This window comes from Halichoeres trimaculatus, unplaced genomic scaffold, assembly GCF_033239565.1.
Source record: "Halichoeres trimaculatus isolate MK-OKI-2021-1 unplaced genomic scaffold, fHalTri1.1 fHalTri1_scaffold_16, whole genome shotgun sequence".
Taxonomy (NCBI): Eukaryota; Metazoa; Chordata; class Actinopteri; order Labriformes; family Labridae; genus Halichoeres; species Halichoeres trimaculatus.
The window spans coordinates 31,630,886-31,648,696 of record NW_027437194.1 but is presented as its reverse complement, the minus strand read 5'-3'; the positions used below and the strand labels follow the sequence as shown (position 1 = coordinate 31,648,696).

The 17,811-nt window shown below is 45.4% G+C and overlaps 1 protein-coding gene across 2 annotated transcripts in view; it reads left to right on the top strand.

The window, feature by feature from the left end:
* camkk2 (calcium/calmodulin-dependent protein kinase kinase 2) overlaps positions 1 to 17,811 on the top strand; it is a 76,686-nt gene that overhangs the window by 36,293 nt on the left and 22,582 nt on the right. For both annotated transcript variants that reach the window (XM_074690872.1, XM_074690871.1), the window contains exons 7-10: positions 43 to 176; positions 13,997 to 14,033; positions 14,124 to 14,145; positions 14,259 to 14,347. In XM_074690872.1, the coding sequence (XP_074546973.1) occupies positions 43 to 176; positions 13,997 to 14,033; positions 14,124 to 14,145; positions 14,259 to 14,347 (282 nt within the window). The remainder of the gene's footprint in view (positions 1 to 42; positions 177 to 13,996; positions 14,034 to 14,123; positions 14,146 to 14,258; positions 14,348 to 17,811) is intronic.

Sequence of the window (17,811 nt, the reverse complement as noted above, 5' to 3'; positions counted from 1 at the left end):
CATCACTTCTGACCAATCTGCTGTTGTCTCTCTGTTTCTCAGGGAGACCTCCCCCCCGTGGAGCCAAAGCAGCACCTGAGGGGCCCCCTCAGCCTAAAGGACCCCTGGAGCGGGTCTATCAAGAGATCGCTATTCTGAAAAAGCTAGATCACCCCAATGTAGTGAAACTAGTAGAGGTGAGTGCTTTTCAGACGTGTATTTATACTGTTTTTATGTTGCCCAACATGAGTAAAAAATGTTGCTTTAACTAGATTATTTCATTTTAAGTGGTTAAACATGCAGTCATTTTTTGGATAAACGTGAAATTATCAGGCCACCTTTTTTTTTTTTTTTTTTTTTCCCTTGTCCTGTTCAGCGTCACGACAACAGAATTATGGTCTGGCTGCCGTATTGTGCAGAACACATTTGCTTTTCCAAAGGGAGCCTTTAATGTATAAAGCTCCCCTTGAGTGTTAAAATTGTACTCTTTATTAGTGTTTTTTTTTTTTATTATATATATATATATATATTATACATAAATACACATACATATATATACATACACACACACATACGTATATATGCACATATATATACATACGCATACATGTATCCATACAGTTTCCCTCCCGTATATTACCAAGTTTGAAGATTACTGCTTAACCAGAACAAGGTGATATCAGGAAAGAAACAGTGAAAAAGGAAAAGATTGTAGAGAAGAGACTAGACAGGGGGAGAGAGAGACAACAAAACAACAGTAGAGAACAACCACAACAACTGAACAGATGACTACAGACAGGAGAAATAAACAACCAGCTACTGAGCCTGAAAGGAGACAGTATCCTGAGGTCTTTGACATCATAATCACAAGAAGAACCTGGAGAGATGAACTGGAGAAATCATGAGTAGCAGTGAGCACAACAACGACAATTGCAAAGAGGTACATATACGTATATAGATCTATACACAGAAGCATATACTCACCTACACATATAGGGCTACAGGTGGCAGTACAGAAAATTGGGTTTGATTTAGGTCAGGTGATCATGCCAAGGTGTGATCATGCAGATGTGGCCCCGCTGCTCCCAGAGGCCAGACATGCACTGAGATAGCCCTCATCCCCGGGCATCCTGCAGCCACAACAGAGCACAGGGCCCAGACAGACCACCATGGAGACAGCAGCACGCCAATCCAGGAGGAGGCAAGGAGGGAGCGTCCCGGGAAGGCTAGAGGCAGGCCCCCGACACTGCGGAGGGAGGACCCCAGGGGGCCAGGGACTGAGGTCTGCAGGCCCCGCTAGACGCAGGGCCCCCGATCGAGTGCAGGGGGTAAGACCAGGGGTTACCTGTGCCCAAGGGCCACCCACCCCCGAGGAGGGGGGGTTCGGCCAGGCACCCGGGAGGACGGACCCAGCCCAGGCCACCACCTATCACGAGTCGGTGCCAGCCCCCAGCGCACCCGGCCAGACACCGGAGACCACAGAAGTCCTCTCCCCAGAAACCCAGTGTCCCCCGTACACAGCCTCCTGTCCCAACCCACCCCTATCCCCCTCTCATCTTTATCACAGCTCACCAGCCCTCCACCGTGGACCCTGACACCCGCACATAAACATTCTGTCCATCCATACCCATACGTTCACACAACAGCACAACAACACCACAGCACCACAAGACGACCACACAACAATATCACAACACGGCAGCACCATATCACTACACACTCAGAACCTCCAGCCACTCAGGTGGTGAAATACCCCTCCTTTTCCTCCTCACTCAAATAAATAAATAAGTAAATAAGTAGATATAAAGCCATGGGCATCCTCCGGGGCGCCGCAGGACCCCTGCTGTGCCACTCGCCCAGAACCCAAGGCAGCGGATCCCCTTTTACCCCATGCCCCAGGGGGCATGGTAGAAACAGGGGTGTAAGAAGAGCCCCCTACCCCACCTCCCCCGCTCTGTAGTGTGTGGATGTTTGTGATCCTAATGCAGTTAAAAAGGAAAGTTAAAATTGGGGAGTGGACGGCCTCGTAGCTCATGGGGCAGTGCCCTTCAGGTGGTTAGCTCAAAGTGCCCTGCCTACCATATACCACTTGGCCCACCCCAAGGGTCTCTGTGTGTGTTGTGTAGAATAGAATAGAATAGAATAGAATAGAAAATACTTTATTTATCCCCGAGGGGAAATTCAGGAGTCACCGCAGCATTTAAGAAAACAAAAGTAAGAAAGAGTATAGAAAGTGCAAAAATGTCCATAAGAAATTAGATGACGACATCCCGTCCACCACTCGTCCACCACTCTCCAGTCCAGCCAGTCTCCACCTCCACAGGGTCCAGGACTGAGCCTTCCCAGCAGTCTGTTCAGTCTCTGTCTCCTGGATCCTGTCTGCTCACAGCAGGCAAAGCTCCTCCGATGTGTCGCGGCGTCCGATGTCAGCACCGTCAGCCACGTCCGTGAACAGCATGATGCCACTGGATTAGCACAGCTAGCTCATCCATCCCCCGGAGTGAGATCCCACGTTCCCAACAACGATGGATGGAAGGACAGGTCCACGTCGTCACCTCCCAGCTCACATCCGAGAACCAGCACGTCGTCCTCACCTCCTCCTCCTCAGCTCGAGGGAAATCATCAAGCCCTACACTAGTTAGCATTGGCGTGCTACAGGCTGCTAACAGCTAATTTCGCATGTAAACAATGCAGCCATGGTTACATGTAGGATCTCCAGACAAACACAGGAGAAAAGTAGTAAAAAATACCGCCGAAGCCACAAAAAGTTTGGTGTCCTTGACCGACAATGAATCATACAAAGTGATGATCCACTCCAAATACAAAGATTACGAAAAAGAGACGAAGAAATTACAAGAAACGGACAAAGACGAGAGAGCTGCTGCAACAGGCAGCTACTTGGGTAGCGCCTAGCAACCGATAAAAATAAATTAAAAAAAAAAAAAAAAAAGAGTAGTTGGCATCATGTAGGGATGTCTAAGTGTAAGTAAAATTGAGGCGCAAGTCTTATCAGGGTGTAGCAGAAGTGGTCCCTAAGGACCTCTACCACCGCACCTGATGATCGTGCACCTCAAGGTCCTAAGTGTGTGGATGCTCTAGATGAGCGGGGGAGTGAGGGCTGTGGGGCAAAGTAAGACCAGAGAGGAGAAAGCTCCCTTCTGGAGGGTGAGCCGCCCTATTGGCAGCAATAGGCACCCCTGTTTCCCGGGGCCCCCCGGGGCAGGGGGGGCCCAGGATCCGCCAGACAGGATTGTTTTATTTGAGACTGAAATAAAACAGTGAAATGTCAAGGGACAGAGTCTGTCATTAAAATACTTGTGAAACACAAGGTAGCCCATATTTGCTGCCCCCTCATAGTTGCAATGTTTATTCTGTTTTTACAATAAACAGTTCTTTGCTCTGCACTGTTAACCCAGAACTGTTTACAATTTAATCTTCTAAGTAAGGTTAAATAAGAAAAAAAGTTTTGTTTGATTACTTTATTTGTTTAAGTGCATTTTACCATCAGACATTCATTTGTGTTGGGATGAAGTTTTATAACCCTGAGTGAGGAGGGAACACAGTGAATATGAGACCCTACTGAACATGGGACCATAGGCAGCATGTGCTTAATGCTTCAGACCATTTGTCTGTGCTCTGCGGCACGGACCGGCTGCTTGTGTGCTGTATGGCATGCAGTGTCTATGCTCCATTTAACAGATTCCTCTCAATCAGTCTTTACAGTTTAGTGCCAAATCATAACAAACGTTATCTCAAGACACTTTACAAAAAAAGGTGACAGAGGGAGACACACACGCATGCACGCACGCACGCACGCACCAATGCACACACATACACACACACACACACACACACACACACACACACACACACACAGAAAGGGAGAGAGAGAACCACACACAAGCACACGCATTGTGGCGACCGTTAAGGTGTAACTACAGGTCCACAGCAGCAGACCAGTACTGGTAATAATGAAAGCTGTTGCAGCTGGAGTCTGACAGGAGCACTGCAGCAGTCCGTCCACATCACTGATCCTGAGGGACCTACAAGACAAACTCAAAGCCTCCCAGTTACTATAACAGGACATTAAGACTAGAAGTTAGACTGACTGACAGAGAGGGAAACAGGAGCCCTGTATGTCAGTTCCCCCCGGCAGTCTAAACCTATAGCAGCATGACTAAGAGCTGGTTCAGACCTGATCCAGCTCGAACTGTAAGCTTTATCAAAAGGAAAGTTTTAAGTAATCTCTGAAAGGTTTAGACCGTGTCTGTCCCCTGGACCTCAACTGGTAAGTTATTCCAAAGAAGAGGAGCCTGATAACTAAAGGCTCAACCTCCCATACTACTTTTAGAGACCCTAGGTACAACAAGCAGACCCGTCTTGCTGAGAACGCAATGACCTAGACAAATAATACGGAAAAATGAGCTCTTTAAGATAGGATGGCCCAATGCCATTAAGTGCTTTGTAAGTCAGAAGAGGAATTTTAAACTCTATTCTAAATTTTACAGGTAACCAGAGTAGAGACACTAACACTGGAGAGATGTGCTCTCTCCTCCTAGTCCAAGTCAGTACCTGAGCTGCAGCATTCTGAACCAGCTGAAGAGTCCTAATAGACTTAGTTATTAGGACAGCCGGATAAAAAAAAGTTGCAATAGTCCAGCCTAGAAGAAACAAAAGCATGGACTTGTTTTTCAGCATCGCTCTGAGACAAGATGTGTTTGATTCTCTTGATATTACGAAGATGAAAAAATGCTGTCTGTGATACCTGTTGTTTGTGAGAGTTAAAGAACAGGTTCTGATCGAAAAGAACTCCCAGGTTCCTGACAGTGGTGCTGGAAGCCGAGCTGATGTGTTAATCTGCATAGCAGTGAAAGTTTATGGAGTCTTTCCTCCATATAGTGCCAAGAGGAAGCATATACAAAATGAAAAGAATCAGTCCGAGCACTGAACCTTGAGGAACTCCATACTGCACCCTGGTGTGCAAAGAAGATAAGTTGTTCACATGAACAAACTGGTGTCGATTTGAAAGATACAATCCAAGCCAAGCTAAAGCGGTCCCTGAGATACCGAGAAAACTCTCTAATCTTTGCAGTAGAATGCAATGATCAATAGTGTCGAAAGCGGCACTAAAGTCGAGCAAGAAGAGCACAGAAAGAAGACCACTGTCCGAAGCTTAAAGTAGATCGTTGGTTACTTTCAGAAGTGCAGTCTCAGTGCTGTGGTGGGCTCTGAACCCAGACTGAAAGACCTCAAAGAGACTGTTGCTATGAAGAAACTCACAGAGCTGATTCGCGACAACTTCCTTTTAGAAATAAAAGAGAAGTTAGATATCGGTCTGTAGTTGACCAAAGAGCCTGAATCAAGTGTAGGCTTTTTAAGAAGAGGCTTAATAACAGCAACTTTAAAAAGTTGGGGCACGTAGCCTGTCAGTAAAGATGCATTAATCATCCTTGGTAAAGAAGATCCGACCAAGGGAAAGACTTCCTTTAACAGCCAAGCTGGGATGGGATCCAGAAGACAAGTTGATGGTTTGGCTGAAGAGACAGTTGAATCCAGTTCTGACAGGTCCATAAGCGAGAGGCAGTCCAAGAGTATATTAGCTCTAACCGACGTTTCAGCAGTTTCGCCATCGGTCGAAGGTTCTACAGAAGTTGCATGTAACACATTACTAATTTTATCTCTAATCTTTTATCTCAGACTGCGTGAAACTGAAAGAATCCAGTATTGACATGAAGGCAATACAAAGACTATCATCAACGACGCCCACGTAAATATTTAAGTTCCCGACAATGACATTTTTATCTGAAAGAAGACCAATGTTGAGAAATTGAGAGTACAGGCCAGGAGGCCGGTAGACAATAACAAACAAAATTGGTTGTGCAGCTTTTACAGCTAGATGCAAGAAACTAAGAAAAAGACTTTCAAAACAGCTTAAGCCTAGTTTAGGTCTAGGGTTAATATTAAAGCTAGAGTTAAAAATAGCTCCTGTGCGTGGCCTGTTGATGGTAAGGTGGTGCTTCTTCCACTTGCGAATAATGGCCCCAACAGTGCTGACTGGAATATTCAGGTGCTTTGATATAAGACTGTAACCTTTGGCTCTGTCAAAGTTCAGCTGTAGAGGGTGGTGCATGAGCGCACGAGGAGGCTGCGCGCGCGCCCTCACGTGGCTGAGCAGTGACACGTATGCTTGTCTTCGAGTTTTTTCTTTTGTCTGTTGTTACCATTATTATATTATTATAATAGAATAGAATAGAACAGAATAGAATGGAATAAAATAGAATAGAATAGAATAGAATAGAATATTCTTTATTGATCCCCCTTGGGGGAAATTTTTTTTGCCACAGCAGCTCACAAAAAAAGTGCAGTAATGCAATAACAATAAAAGTAGAATAATGATAATGGAATATAAGATTAAAAATTTGAAGAAATATACAGAATATAAGAGGTATAGAAAAGTAGAAAAAAATATCAATATTTACATTTTTATATAGGAGTGAGGTATATATACAAGATTGGTTCTGGAGAATGAAAATGAAAAGCACTTGACAATGAGAATTTACAGTGAGTACTGGAATGCGGTGCAGAAAGACATGTATTTATTAAATGCTTGATGTCATGGTGTGAGTTCAGGTTTGTGTGTTAAATCTTATTGCAGAAAGGGGCAATGACCTGCGGCAGGGTGGGAGTCTGACTCTGCTGCTGAAGGAGCTGCTTAATTCCCTCACAGTCTCCTGTATTGGGTGAGAGGGATTGTCCATGATGGATGCCAGCTTAGCCAGCATCCTCTTCTCACCCACCTCCTCCATGGAGTCTAGGGAGCAGTCCAGGACAGAACCGGCCCTCCTGACCAGTCTGTTAAGTGTTTTCCTGTCCCTCTCTGTGCTCCCCGCTCCCCAGCAGACCACTGCATAGAAGAGTGCTGAAGCCACCACAGAGTCATAAAAAGTCCTGAGCAGAGTCCTGCACACTCCAAAGGACCTCAGTCTCCTCAGCAGGTGGAGACCACTTTGGCTCTTCTTGTACAGGACATCTGTATTGTGTGTCCAGTCCAGGTTATTGTTGGGGAATCTGTAGGACTCCACCATCTCGATGTCCAGACCTTGGATGCTCACAGGTGCACTCTGGGGTGTCCTCCTCCTGCGGAAATCCACAACCATCTCCTTCGTCTTACTGGTGTTGAGCTGAAGGTGGTTTGCGTCACACCAGTCGACGAAGTCAGAGATGACAGTCCTGTATTCCTGTTCTTCCCTCTTCGACCCCACGCATCCAACGATGGCCATATCGTCAGAGAACTTCTGGAGGTGACGGCTTCCAGAGTTATAAGAAAAGTCTGATGTGTACAGTGTGAAGAAGAAGGGGTAATGCACTGTCCCCTGGAGTGCTCCTGTGCTGCAGATCACCATGTCAGACACACAGTCCTGGAGCTTCACAAACTGCGGTCTGTTGGTGAGGTAATTCACAGTCCATGCAGCCAGGTGACGTCAACCCTCGCTCCCTCAAGTGAAGGCTGGATGGTGTTGAAAGCCCTGGAGAAGCCAAAAAACATGACCCTCACAGTGCTGCCGGCGTTCTCCAGGTGAGACAGGGATCTCTGCAGGAGGAAGATGACACCCCAATGTTCCGTTGGTATGCGAACTGCAGAGGATCCAGATGAGAGCTCACCATGGGGCGGAGAATCCTCAGAACGATCCTCTCCAGGGTCTTCATCAGGTGAGAAGTGAGGGCCACAGGTCTGTAGCACCTGACAGAGCTGGTCTGCACAGTCCTTCAGGAGTCTGGAGCTGATGCCGTCAGGACCCGTTGCCTTCCTCGCCTTGTTCTTCCTCAGCTCACTTCTCACCTGGTCTGCTGTTATGGAGAGACCGGGGGCAGGGGTGGTGGTGGAGGATGTGAGGGGTGGGGGTGATGATGGGGGTGATGGAGAGCTGAGGCGGTGTGAAGAGGCAGACAAACAAATTCAGCTCGTTAGCCCACTCCTGATCTCCTGCCTCAGGTCCCCGCCCGTGGCCTCTGCTGTGACCTGAGATGGTTTTTAGGCCACTCCAGACCTCCCTTGCGCTGTTCCGTTGCAAGAGGTTTTCCATTTTGGTCCTGTAGCTGGCCTTTCCTTCCCTGATCTTCTTCTTCAGCTCTTTCTGCACCCTCCTCAGCTCCTCCTTGTCCCCCGATCCAAAAACCCTCCTCTTCTCCTTTAGCACGGCTTTGAGTTCAGGGGTCACCCAGGGTTTGCTGTTAGAGAAACACTGTACTTTCTTGGTTGGTACAGTGTTCTCTGTGCAGAATTTAATATATTCTGTGATGCAGTCTGTCATGGCGACCATGTCCTCACCATGTGGGCCGCACAGAACATCCCAGTCTGTGGCCTCAAAGCAGTCCTGCAGCGCCCCAGTGGCCTCATCAGACCACTTCTTCACATACCTGATGGTGGGGGGTTGTTTCTTCAACATAGGTATGTAAATGGGCTGCAGTCTCACCAGGTTGTGATTAGAGCGGCCCAGCGGGGGGAGGGGGGAGGAGGTGTATGCATCCTCAGTTCGTTCAGCCATGAACTCCGTGAACATCATAGGGCTGCACTCACAGTACTTCCACTGCAGCCAAGTCAGCGCTGTGAGCTCTTCCATCTTGTTCTGGAGAGACCTCATGTTTCCCATGATGATTGATGGGACGGCCGGCTTGTAGCGTCTCCCCTTCGCCCCATGCTGCACTCCGGCCCCGCATCCCTTCCTTCTCCTGCGGAGCTTTACGGGGACCTTATTATAATCATAGTATATTATATTATATTGTTATGTCATTCTGGAATATGTGGCTGCAAATTGTAGTAGCTCTGACTTAACTTTTGTGATTTTTTGTAATATATACGTCTATTTTTAATACATTAGCTGTCTTTTTTGGTTGGCCCAAGAGGATTTCTGACGCTGGTTCAGAGGCTGTGCTATACGGGAGATTTTCAGGATGTTTTTTGGCTTTTTCAAGACTTGTTATTCTGAATCTCCATGGCAACGAGACTTGTTTACCACCGGGATCAACTGATTATGCTCTCCAAACTCAAGATCATCAGTGAAATATCACCTCAGATCCCAAATGGAGTTGAATAGAAAGAGAGGAGGATGCAGGACAGGAGTGAGGCAAGGAGAAAAACGGGGGAGATTTAAACCGTTTCTTCCAAATGTTGTGATGGGTAACGTAAGATCGCTAGCTAACAAAATTGACAAGCTCCGGGTGCTAACCAGGTCTCAGAAAGAATACAGAGATTGGAGTATTATGTGCTTCACTGAGATAAGGTTGCATGAACACATCCCAGACTGTAATGCGTCTGTTCACGGCTTCATGACGGTCCGTGCAGACCTCAACAAACAACTCAGTGGAGAGCTAAAGGGAGGTGGAATTGCAGTGTTCTACGAAGCAAGTTCAGCCTAGCAAGATAACCTTGCTGACACTGGTTATCAACCTCATAAGTGGATCCGGCTAAGCAATGAGCGCGTGCACGCATATAAGGCGGAGCCCGCTGCATCTGACCAATCACGAACATGGAGCAGTCTGGAGCGTCAGAGCAGGCCAGAGAGAGAGGACCGCATACTTCACACAGGAGGAGCAGAAGGTGATCATGAGGAAGTATGACGAGCTGAAACATGTAATTAACGTTAAAAGCAACACCGTCCCCGCTGCTAAAGCACAGAAGGAGTGCTGGCAGAAAATTGCTGACAGTCTAAATGCGTAAGTGTAGTGCAAAAAAAATCTTTTGTGCCATTATCATCCTGAAATAGCACTGTTCACCATGCACTTTTACTGTAACATGCACCATACCTAATTTATTTCTTAGATGAATTTTTTCATTTGTTCATTCCTATCGTGTTTACATTTTTTGTGTGATATGTAGCCCACATGAGCCCTACATGAATTCCAGTCACAATTTTAAGACGGGCAATGAAATATTGTCATGGAACAGAAGTGTTGGCATTTAAGATCTTATTACGGCAATGAGAGTTCTTCATTCCCTTTGACTACCTGTAGAAAGTGTCATGGACTACCAACCCCTCCCTGGAAAACTGGTAACTTTCATAAAGGTGGTCATCCGAAAAAGAGAGTGGGTCGGTGCGGTTCCTGAAAACTCTAGCGTGGAGTGCTCCTCAGACAATGCGAGCTCCGATGTCCACGGGATCCTCTAAGAACGGACAAGCTATTTTTTGGTGAGGGCTCATTGGTCAGTGGGCGGGGTTTTTATAGTCCGCGAGTTCAATCTGGAACCTAACCTGCCCCGGAGCAGGTTAGCCGTTCAGCGTATGTTGCCATGGAGACTCGCCTCGCTGAGGAGTGATCCCGTGTTGTAGAACAGGGAATCCGGAACCTATCCTCAAAGCTACCTCGCTAGGCAGTAATCCTGCTTCGTAGAACAGGGCCCTGGTTAACCAGCGTTGGTGTCATCCTGGACATGTCACTGTTAAAGAGAAGATCTGCACAAGAAACATTGAACTGCTCGCTGTGAGTTTTCGCTCATATTATTTACCCAGAGAGTTCACATGTGTTTTTCTGGTAGCTGTTTATATAATATCTGGTACCGTCCCAGACGCAGCCTGTGGTGTTATTAACTCTGTAATTGCCAGGCTTCAAACACAACATCCAAACGCTTTTGTGGCGATCTCTGGAGATTTTAACAACATCTCCCTCTCTGCAACTCTACCAACATTCCACCAGTTTGTCAGCTGCTCCAGCAGAGAAAACGAAACATTGGACTTATTCTATGCAAATATTAAAAATGCATACAGTGCCTCTGCCCTGCCACCTTAAGGAAGATCTGACCATAATCTGGTTCTTCTCACCTCCTCCTACAAGCCCATCGTTCAGCAACAACCAATCATCAGAAAGACTATTGAAACCTGGTCTAATGAAGCTGAAGATGCTCTGAGAGGGTGCTTCAAGGCTACAGACTGGAGTGTCCTCTGTGAACCACATGGAGATGACATCAATGCCTTGACTGAGTGTGTGACAGATTAGATAAACTTCTGTGTGGACAGCATCATTCCAACAAGAACAGTGAGGTGCTTCCCCGATAACAAACCCTGGATCACCAGTGACCTGAAAAAGCTGCTGAACATCAAAAAGAAAGCCTTCAGAAAAAAACAACTGAAAACAACAACAAAGACGTGCAAGGAGGACTACAGGAAAAGGTTGGAAAGTCAGCTTCGGCAAAACAACGTGAGGGATGTGTGGTCAGGAATGAAGAAGATCACTGGCTTCAAGATAAAGAGGGATCAAACTGACGGAGGCCTGGACAATGCTAATGAACTGAACATGTTCCTCAATAGGTTCAGCTCTCCTCCTGCCTCAAACCCAACAGGCCACACACCCTCCCTGAACCCACAGCTTTCCTGTCACTGCCCCACTGTCACCCTGCAGCTCAGTCAAGGACATGGATAAAGTCTCATCTCCATCCAAATCAGGACTTTCTGAAATCTCCACAACTGGAGAAACTGAACCAGAACAAGGCAGTAGGCCCAGATGGTGTCAGTCCCAGAGTTCTCAAGACCTGCTCAAAACAGTTATGTCCGATTCTTTAGCACTTGTTCAAGACCAGCCTGAGTCAGAAAAGAATTCTGGTGCTGTGGAAAACATCCTGCCTTGTTCCAGTGCCTAAAAAACCACAACCTGCTGAACCAAATGAGACTCCTACTGGCTCACCTCAACAAGCAGGTGAACACCTTTTAAGACCCATTACAGTTTGCATATCATAATGGGCTTAGGGTTGAAGATGCCATCATCTACCTGCTTCAGAGAGCCCACTCTCATCTGGACCAGTCAGGCAGCACTTTGAGGGTCATGTTCTTTGACTTCTCAAGTGCCTTTAATACGATTCAGCCAGCTCTGCTTTGTGAGAAGCTCCATGGATTCCAGATGGATACCTCCATAGCCACCTGGATTTATGACTACCGAACAAACAGACCACAGTTTGTGAGACTGAATAGTTGTGTGTCTGAGAAGGTGGTCATCAGCACTGGAACACCACAAGGAACTGTACTTTCACCATTCCTCTTCACGTTGTACACCTCAGACTTCCAGTACAACTCCGAGTCATGTCATCTGCAGAAATACTCTGATGACTCTGCAGTTATTGGGTGTATCAGTGATGGACAGGAAGCAGAGTACAGAGAACTGGTTGGTCAGTTTGTAAAATGGTGCGGTAACAATCATCTCATCTTGAATACCAACAAAACAAAAGAGATGATTGTTGACTTCAAGAGGAACAAGAATACACATAGATGTGTTTCCATCCTAGGAGAGGAGGTGGAGGTGGTGGAGGGATACAAGTACCTTGGAGTTCAGCTGGACAATAGACTTGAGTGGAAATGCAACTCTGAGTACATCTACAAGGCCTGAGCAGACTCTACTTCTTAAGGAAACTGAGATCTTTCAATATCTGTACCAAAATGTTTCACGTCTTCAACAAACTGATCAAGAAAGCTGCTTCTGTGCTTGGAGTAACTCTGGAGCCGCTGGAGCTGATCATCCAAAAAAGTATAGTGCACAAGCTGATGAAGATAATGGAGGACTCTTCACACCCTCTCCACAACATGGTGAGACAGAAGAGTGTGTTTAGTGAGAGGCTTCCTCAGGTCCGATGTAAGACTGAGAGGTACAGAAGATCATTCCTGCCAGCAGCCATCAGCCTCATGAACAAAGTCCAGAATTATTTATTGTTATTATTATTGTTATTATCGTCATTATTATTATTGAACACAATCTGAACTACTACAATCCTGAATTTCCCTTTGGGATACATAAAGTATTTTTCATTCATTTTATTTTTATTCATCATGTTCTTCATGCTGAGTTGTTTTTTTTTTCTTGATCTCAAACTATGCCCCCTCTGGAACATAGTCTGCAAAGACCTTTTTTTCCCCCCCTCTCCGCTCCCAATATTGTCATTTCTAATCTATTGCAAAGGGGCACTGGGTACCTGGCAGCCCCTAGATTCATCTCATTTCTTTATTTTCCCCATGTTTGTTTTCTTATGTGTCTTGAAAGGGATGTAACTGAAATGAAATTTCCCCCTCAAGGTTCAATAAAGGTATTCGGATTCTGATTCTGAGTCTGTAACCTGTTCCATTCTGATGCTGAGCAACAATCAGGTTGTGAATGTCTTCAGAGAGAAAAAACAACCTTTTTTATAGGACCATCAATTTGCTCTAGCCCAGCTGTTAGTTTGCACTATTTGGAAGTTCAAGTAATACTGACAGATTTCAGGTGGTATGTCGCAATCCTTGCCAAAGCATACAGCCTTTCCATGGTGTGTTCAATACTTTTTTCCTGTTTTATCGTACTCTATTCCACATAATCATTATTTATGGACTTGAATGTCATGATTTCTTTTTATGTGTGGGTTATTTGAGCTAATACCAATGCCTGGTAGAAATTTCGTTTGAATTCCAGCTTTGGAAAAAATGTAATAAGAAAAAAGTTGACGCGTCCAATACTTATTTCCCCTACCGTAAGTTCACTAACTAACACAGCTTTAGATGATAGAGATCTAATATTTAATAAACCACACTTGCCTTAAGTTGGACCCACACATTCCAAGTAAGTAATACTAAGGCCAATACTTCATGTTCACACAAAATTTACAATTAGTTGGTTTAACAAATCAGAGTCTTGCTAAATGAAAGCAATCAATCATGTTAAAACAACACAGTCAACATTAATTGACTTAACATGGCTTGTTTTAATGGAGTAATATAGGTGGCCTGATAAAATCACGTTTATCCAACGAATGATTGTTTTGACTGCAAGTGCCCTGCCCCCCAAAAAGAGTGGAAATGCGTGTCCCTCACAGCATGTACTGTTTCCAGTCACATAAGAGGTGAGGATGGAGTGAGGGGGCAAGTTTTTGAGTGTGACATTAATGTGACATTAAAAGTATTCTGCTATTGCAGCACTGTAATTCATGCAACATGAGAACAGATGAAGCCGCAGAGCGTTACGCTGATCAGGTGTGTGTCACTTATTTCTGTGTCTTTGTTCCCAGGTGTTGGATGACCCCAGTGAGGACCACCTGTACATGGGTATGAAAAATCATTTACATATGAGAAGAAGTCTTCTTAATTAGTTTGAGGCTTTTATCACTAATCTTCATCTGTTTTTCTCTATCACAGTGTTTGAGCTGGTCAAACAAGGGTAAGCTGAGCCTCTTTTATGGTTCTGGTTGGGACACTGGAGCAGGTTCATCTCATGATGTATGGCTGCTGAAGGGTGTGTCTGTTTTTCTGTTTGCATGTTGCCATGTTCAGGGCAGTGATGGAGGTACCCACAGATAAGCCCTTCAGTGAGGACCAGTCACGCTTTTACTTCCAGGATCTGCTTAGGGGGATCGAGTACCGTGAGTCTGTCTTCTGGCCTGTGGTCAAAGCATTCAGCCTGTGCTTTCATACAGAGAAATGAACATTTAAAGCTATATTAGTGTGAAAAGAAGCTGTGAGCAAACCCCTTGGAGTGTTTTGCTGGCACCAAATTAACAGTGATAACCCATTTTAAACTGAATGATCTGACAGACTCCATATGGTTTCATCAGTTCAGGTCACGACTTTCTTAAAGTGAAACTTTCTTTTTATTTGCTGAATACAAAAGAAGATCTTTAATTAGCTGAGATAAACTTTTTAGTGATGGGATATCAACTGAAACATATCTATTGTATGTAGATCAGTTTCAGTTTCACTACCTTCTCTACAGAAGTTCAGTCTGTCTTCACCTTCCTTGTCTTCAGTCATTAACAAACCAAGTTTCACATCATCTCAGAGGCCCTTAATGTGTTCCATAGCATAAGGAAAGGTTTGCCCTGAGTGTTGTCTAGGAGACTGGGGAAATTTTTGCTCTGCGCCGAGGACGCTGCAGCAGCCTGAACCTTCATCTGTTCTTTCTAAGAAGTCATTACCAAAGTCCGTGTTGTCACTGCAAGTAGTATAGTAATGTGACACATTTCATGTTTCTTCACCCCCAAAGCAGAGACGGGGAGGGGGTGTTATCCTCTCTGGTGATGGCTCTCAGAAATGAATCCAACTTCTTAATAATTAATAACAATAATAATACATTTTATTTATAAAAGCGCTTTTTCTAGACACTCAAAGACACTTAACAGTGGATAAAAAAGCATATAAAACAACCCACCGTTTAAAAACATGAAAGAAAAGAAGCAGAGCAGAAAAACAAAGTGCATTCAAAAGACAATATTAAAAGCATTTTTTAAAAAGGTGGGTTTTGGTTAGTGTTTTAAAAGTGAGGAGGTCAGGACAGTTACGGATGTGTAGTGATAAAGCATTTCAGAGAATGGGGCGGTGACAGAAAAGCTCGTTCCCCCCAGGTTTGGTGCTTGGTGTCAGGTGGTAGGTAGCAGGGATGGACTTCAGAGGATTGGGGGTTATGGCGGGGGGTTAGTGATGGAGCAGGTCGGAGATGTAGGAAGGAGCCTGGTTATGGAGGGCTTTGTAGGTGAGGAGTTTTAGATGTATTGCAGTTTGTTGAGTTGTTTTGAAGGGAGGCCGTAGAAAATGCTATTGCAGTAATCAGGTCTGGAAGTGATAAATGCATGTATGAGAATTTCAGCGGTGGGAAAAGAGAGGGATGGAAAGAGACAGGCGATATTTTTCATATGGAAGAAGACAGTTTTTGTGAGGTGATTGATGTGATGTTCCAGAGTGAAATGAGAGTCAAAAATGATGCCGAGGTTATGGACATGAGAGGATGGGGTGAGGGAAGCATTGCCAATTGAGAGGTTGAAGTTGTTGGTCGGTTTGGTATGGGATTTGGGGCCAATGATCAAGAGGTCAGATTTATCACAGTTTAGTTGGAGGTGGTTTGCTTGCATCCAGGATTTAATTTCTGTCCGACAGTTGGTCAAGATGGAAAGGGTTGGAGCAGTGATGGAACTGGTGGAGATGTAAAGTTGGATGTCATCAGCATAGCAGTGGAAGCGGAGACCATGATGAAGGATTATTTCACCAATGGGGAGGATATAGAATATAAAGAGGAGGGGACAAAGCACTGAGCCCTAGGGGACACCACAAGGGTCAAGGGAGCTGTGGAGGAGGTACAATTGTTGATATAGATGAACTGGTATCTGTCTGTAAGGTAGATAGAACTTTTTATGTCATTGCAAACAGTACAATGAAATTGGAGATGGCTGCGACTAGGGGAGTTGGACCAGAGAGCTTGATGGTAAGGTGTTAAGGTGGAGATTGGATAAAGTCACGTGATGATTGTTTTTGTTATGGGGGCAGATTGGCTCCATGACTGAGTGGAGAACCTAGCTGAGGTGATGACTGGAATGGGGTGAGCAGTTAAAGGCAGGGTTGGCAGTCCTGAAAAACTAGCATGAATTTGAATGTAGCATCTCGTCAGGACTCTGCCTAGCCCCTTCTCCCCCTCCCCTTGGGGCTCCCTCAAAGCAACGCCCCCATTCAGGCGTTCACATGCACGGGCGCCGCTGATTCGCAACTATGATTGTGAATGACTGAAAGACGGACTCAGCACATTATTGTATGTTTTGCACAACGTAGAGTCATGTCTCATCTAGAGGTAAGGAAACAGCAAAACAGAAAAAACAATAAACAAATGTGGCTTTTGTCAGTACTCGCGACTGTCATGCTAGAATTGTCCACTTTTACCTGTGACATGATATCAGGAGTAAAGCTATAATACAAATAGTGCATGTACATTTTCTCTAGGACTTACCAAATATCAGTTTTTGGGGTTTTTTTTTTTTTTTTTTTGCTTGTCAGAGCCCCTGTGGTGAGAGTTTATTAGACTCTGATCCAAACTACAGCCCAGAGCCAAGTACCTCATCGGGTCAGAGGGGACAGGCCCGAGGTTGAGCGAGTGGGGCAGTAGTTAGAGGCAGGGGAACAGAGCAAGAAAAGAAAGCCTCTGTCTTTCTTTTCTTGCTCTGTTTAGCTGGAGGAGCGGCTACAGGCAATCGAGGTATAGGTAGCTTCTCCGCCGTTCTGCAGCACTGCTCCTTCCTTCTCATCTCGGCCACGCGCACTGAATCATGTGCACGCCAGTGAAATGTACGCGCAGGAGGCGGGCAGAACGGCGACAGGATTTGATTGGTTTACAAATAAGGTGTCCCAGGATGTCGATTGGTTGGTGTTTTCCCTGTTTTACTCCTGCTGTAGATAGCGGATATTTTCCGCTCTGTGATTTGTACACATCATGTATTTCTTGCCATCAGGACATGTAGATCATTTTAACCAGCATAACAAAAAGTGTATCCAAATCAAACTACCAATTATACCTTTAATGTGAATGGGGGTAGTGACAAAAGGGGCCGGCAAGGGGGAGCTCACAAGGGGAACAGTTCTTGGAGGTTAGATTTAGATTTAGATTTAGATTTATTGGTCCCCAGAGGGGAAATTCATTTCCACTGACTGAACATTACAGACTAACAACAACAACAACAACAACAAACATTGCACCTCAAACAGACAACACCAGACATTACAACAACAACTAACATTGAGCTGCGGACAGGTCAGCGGGGCCTGTTGTTCAAGGCAGCTATGGCTGAGGGGATCAGGCTTTTCCCCAGGCGAGCCCTTCTGAACTTGATAGTTCTGTACCTGTGCCCTGAGGGTAGTGGGATAATGTATTGGTTCAGTGGGTGGGTGATATCCTGTACTATGGTGTTTGCTAACCGAGTGATGGACCTGTTATTTAATTCTGTGAGGTTGGGAATGGGTAGACCAATGATTTTCGCTGCTGTTTTTGTTATGCCTGTGAGTTTGGCCCGGTTGGTGACAGAGAGCATGGTGTAGAAACAGGTAGAGCAGTACAGGAGGATGGGCTGGA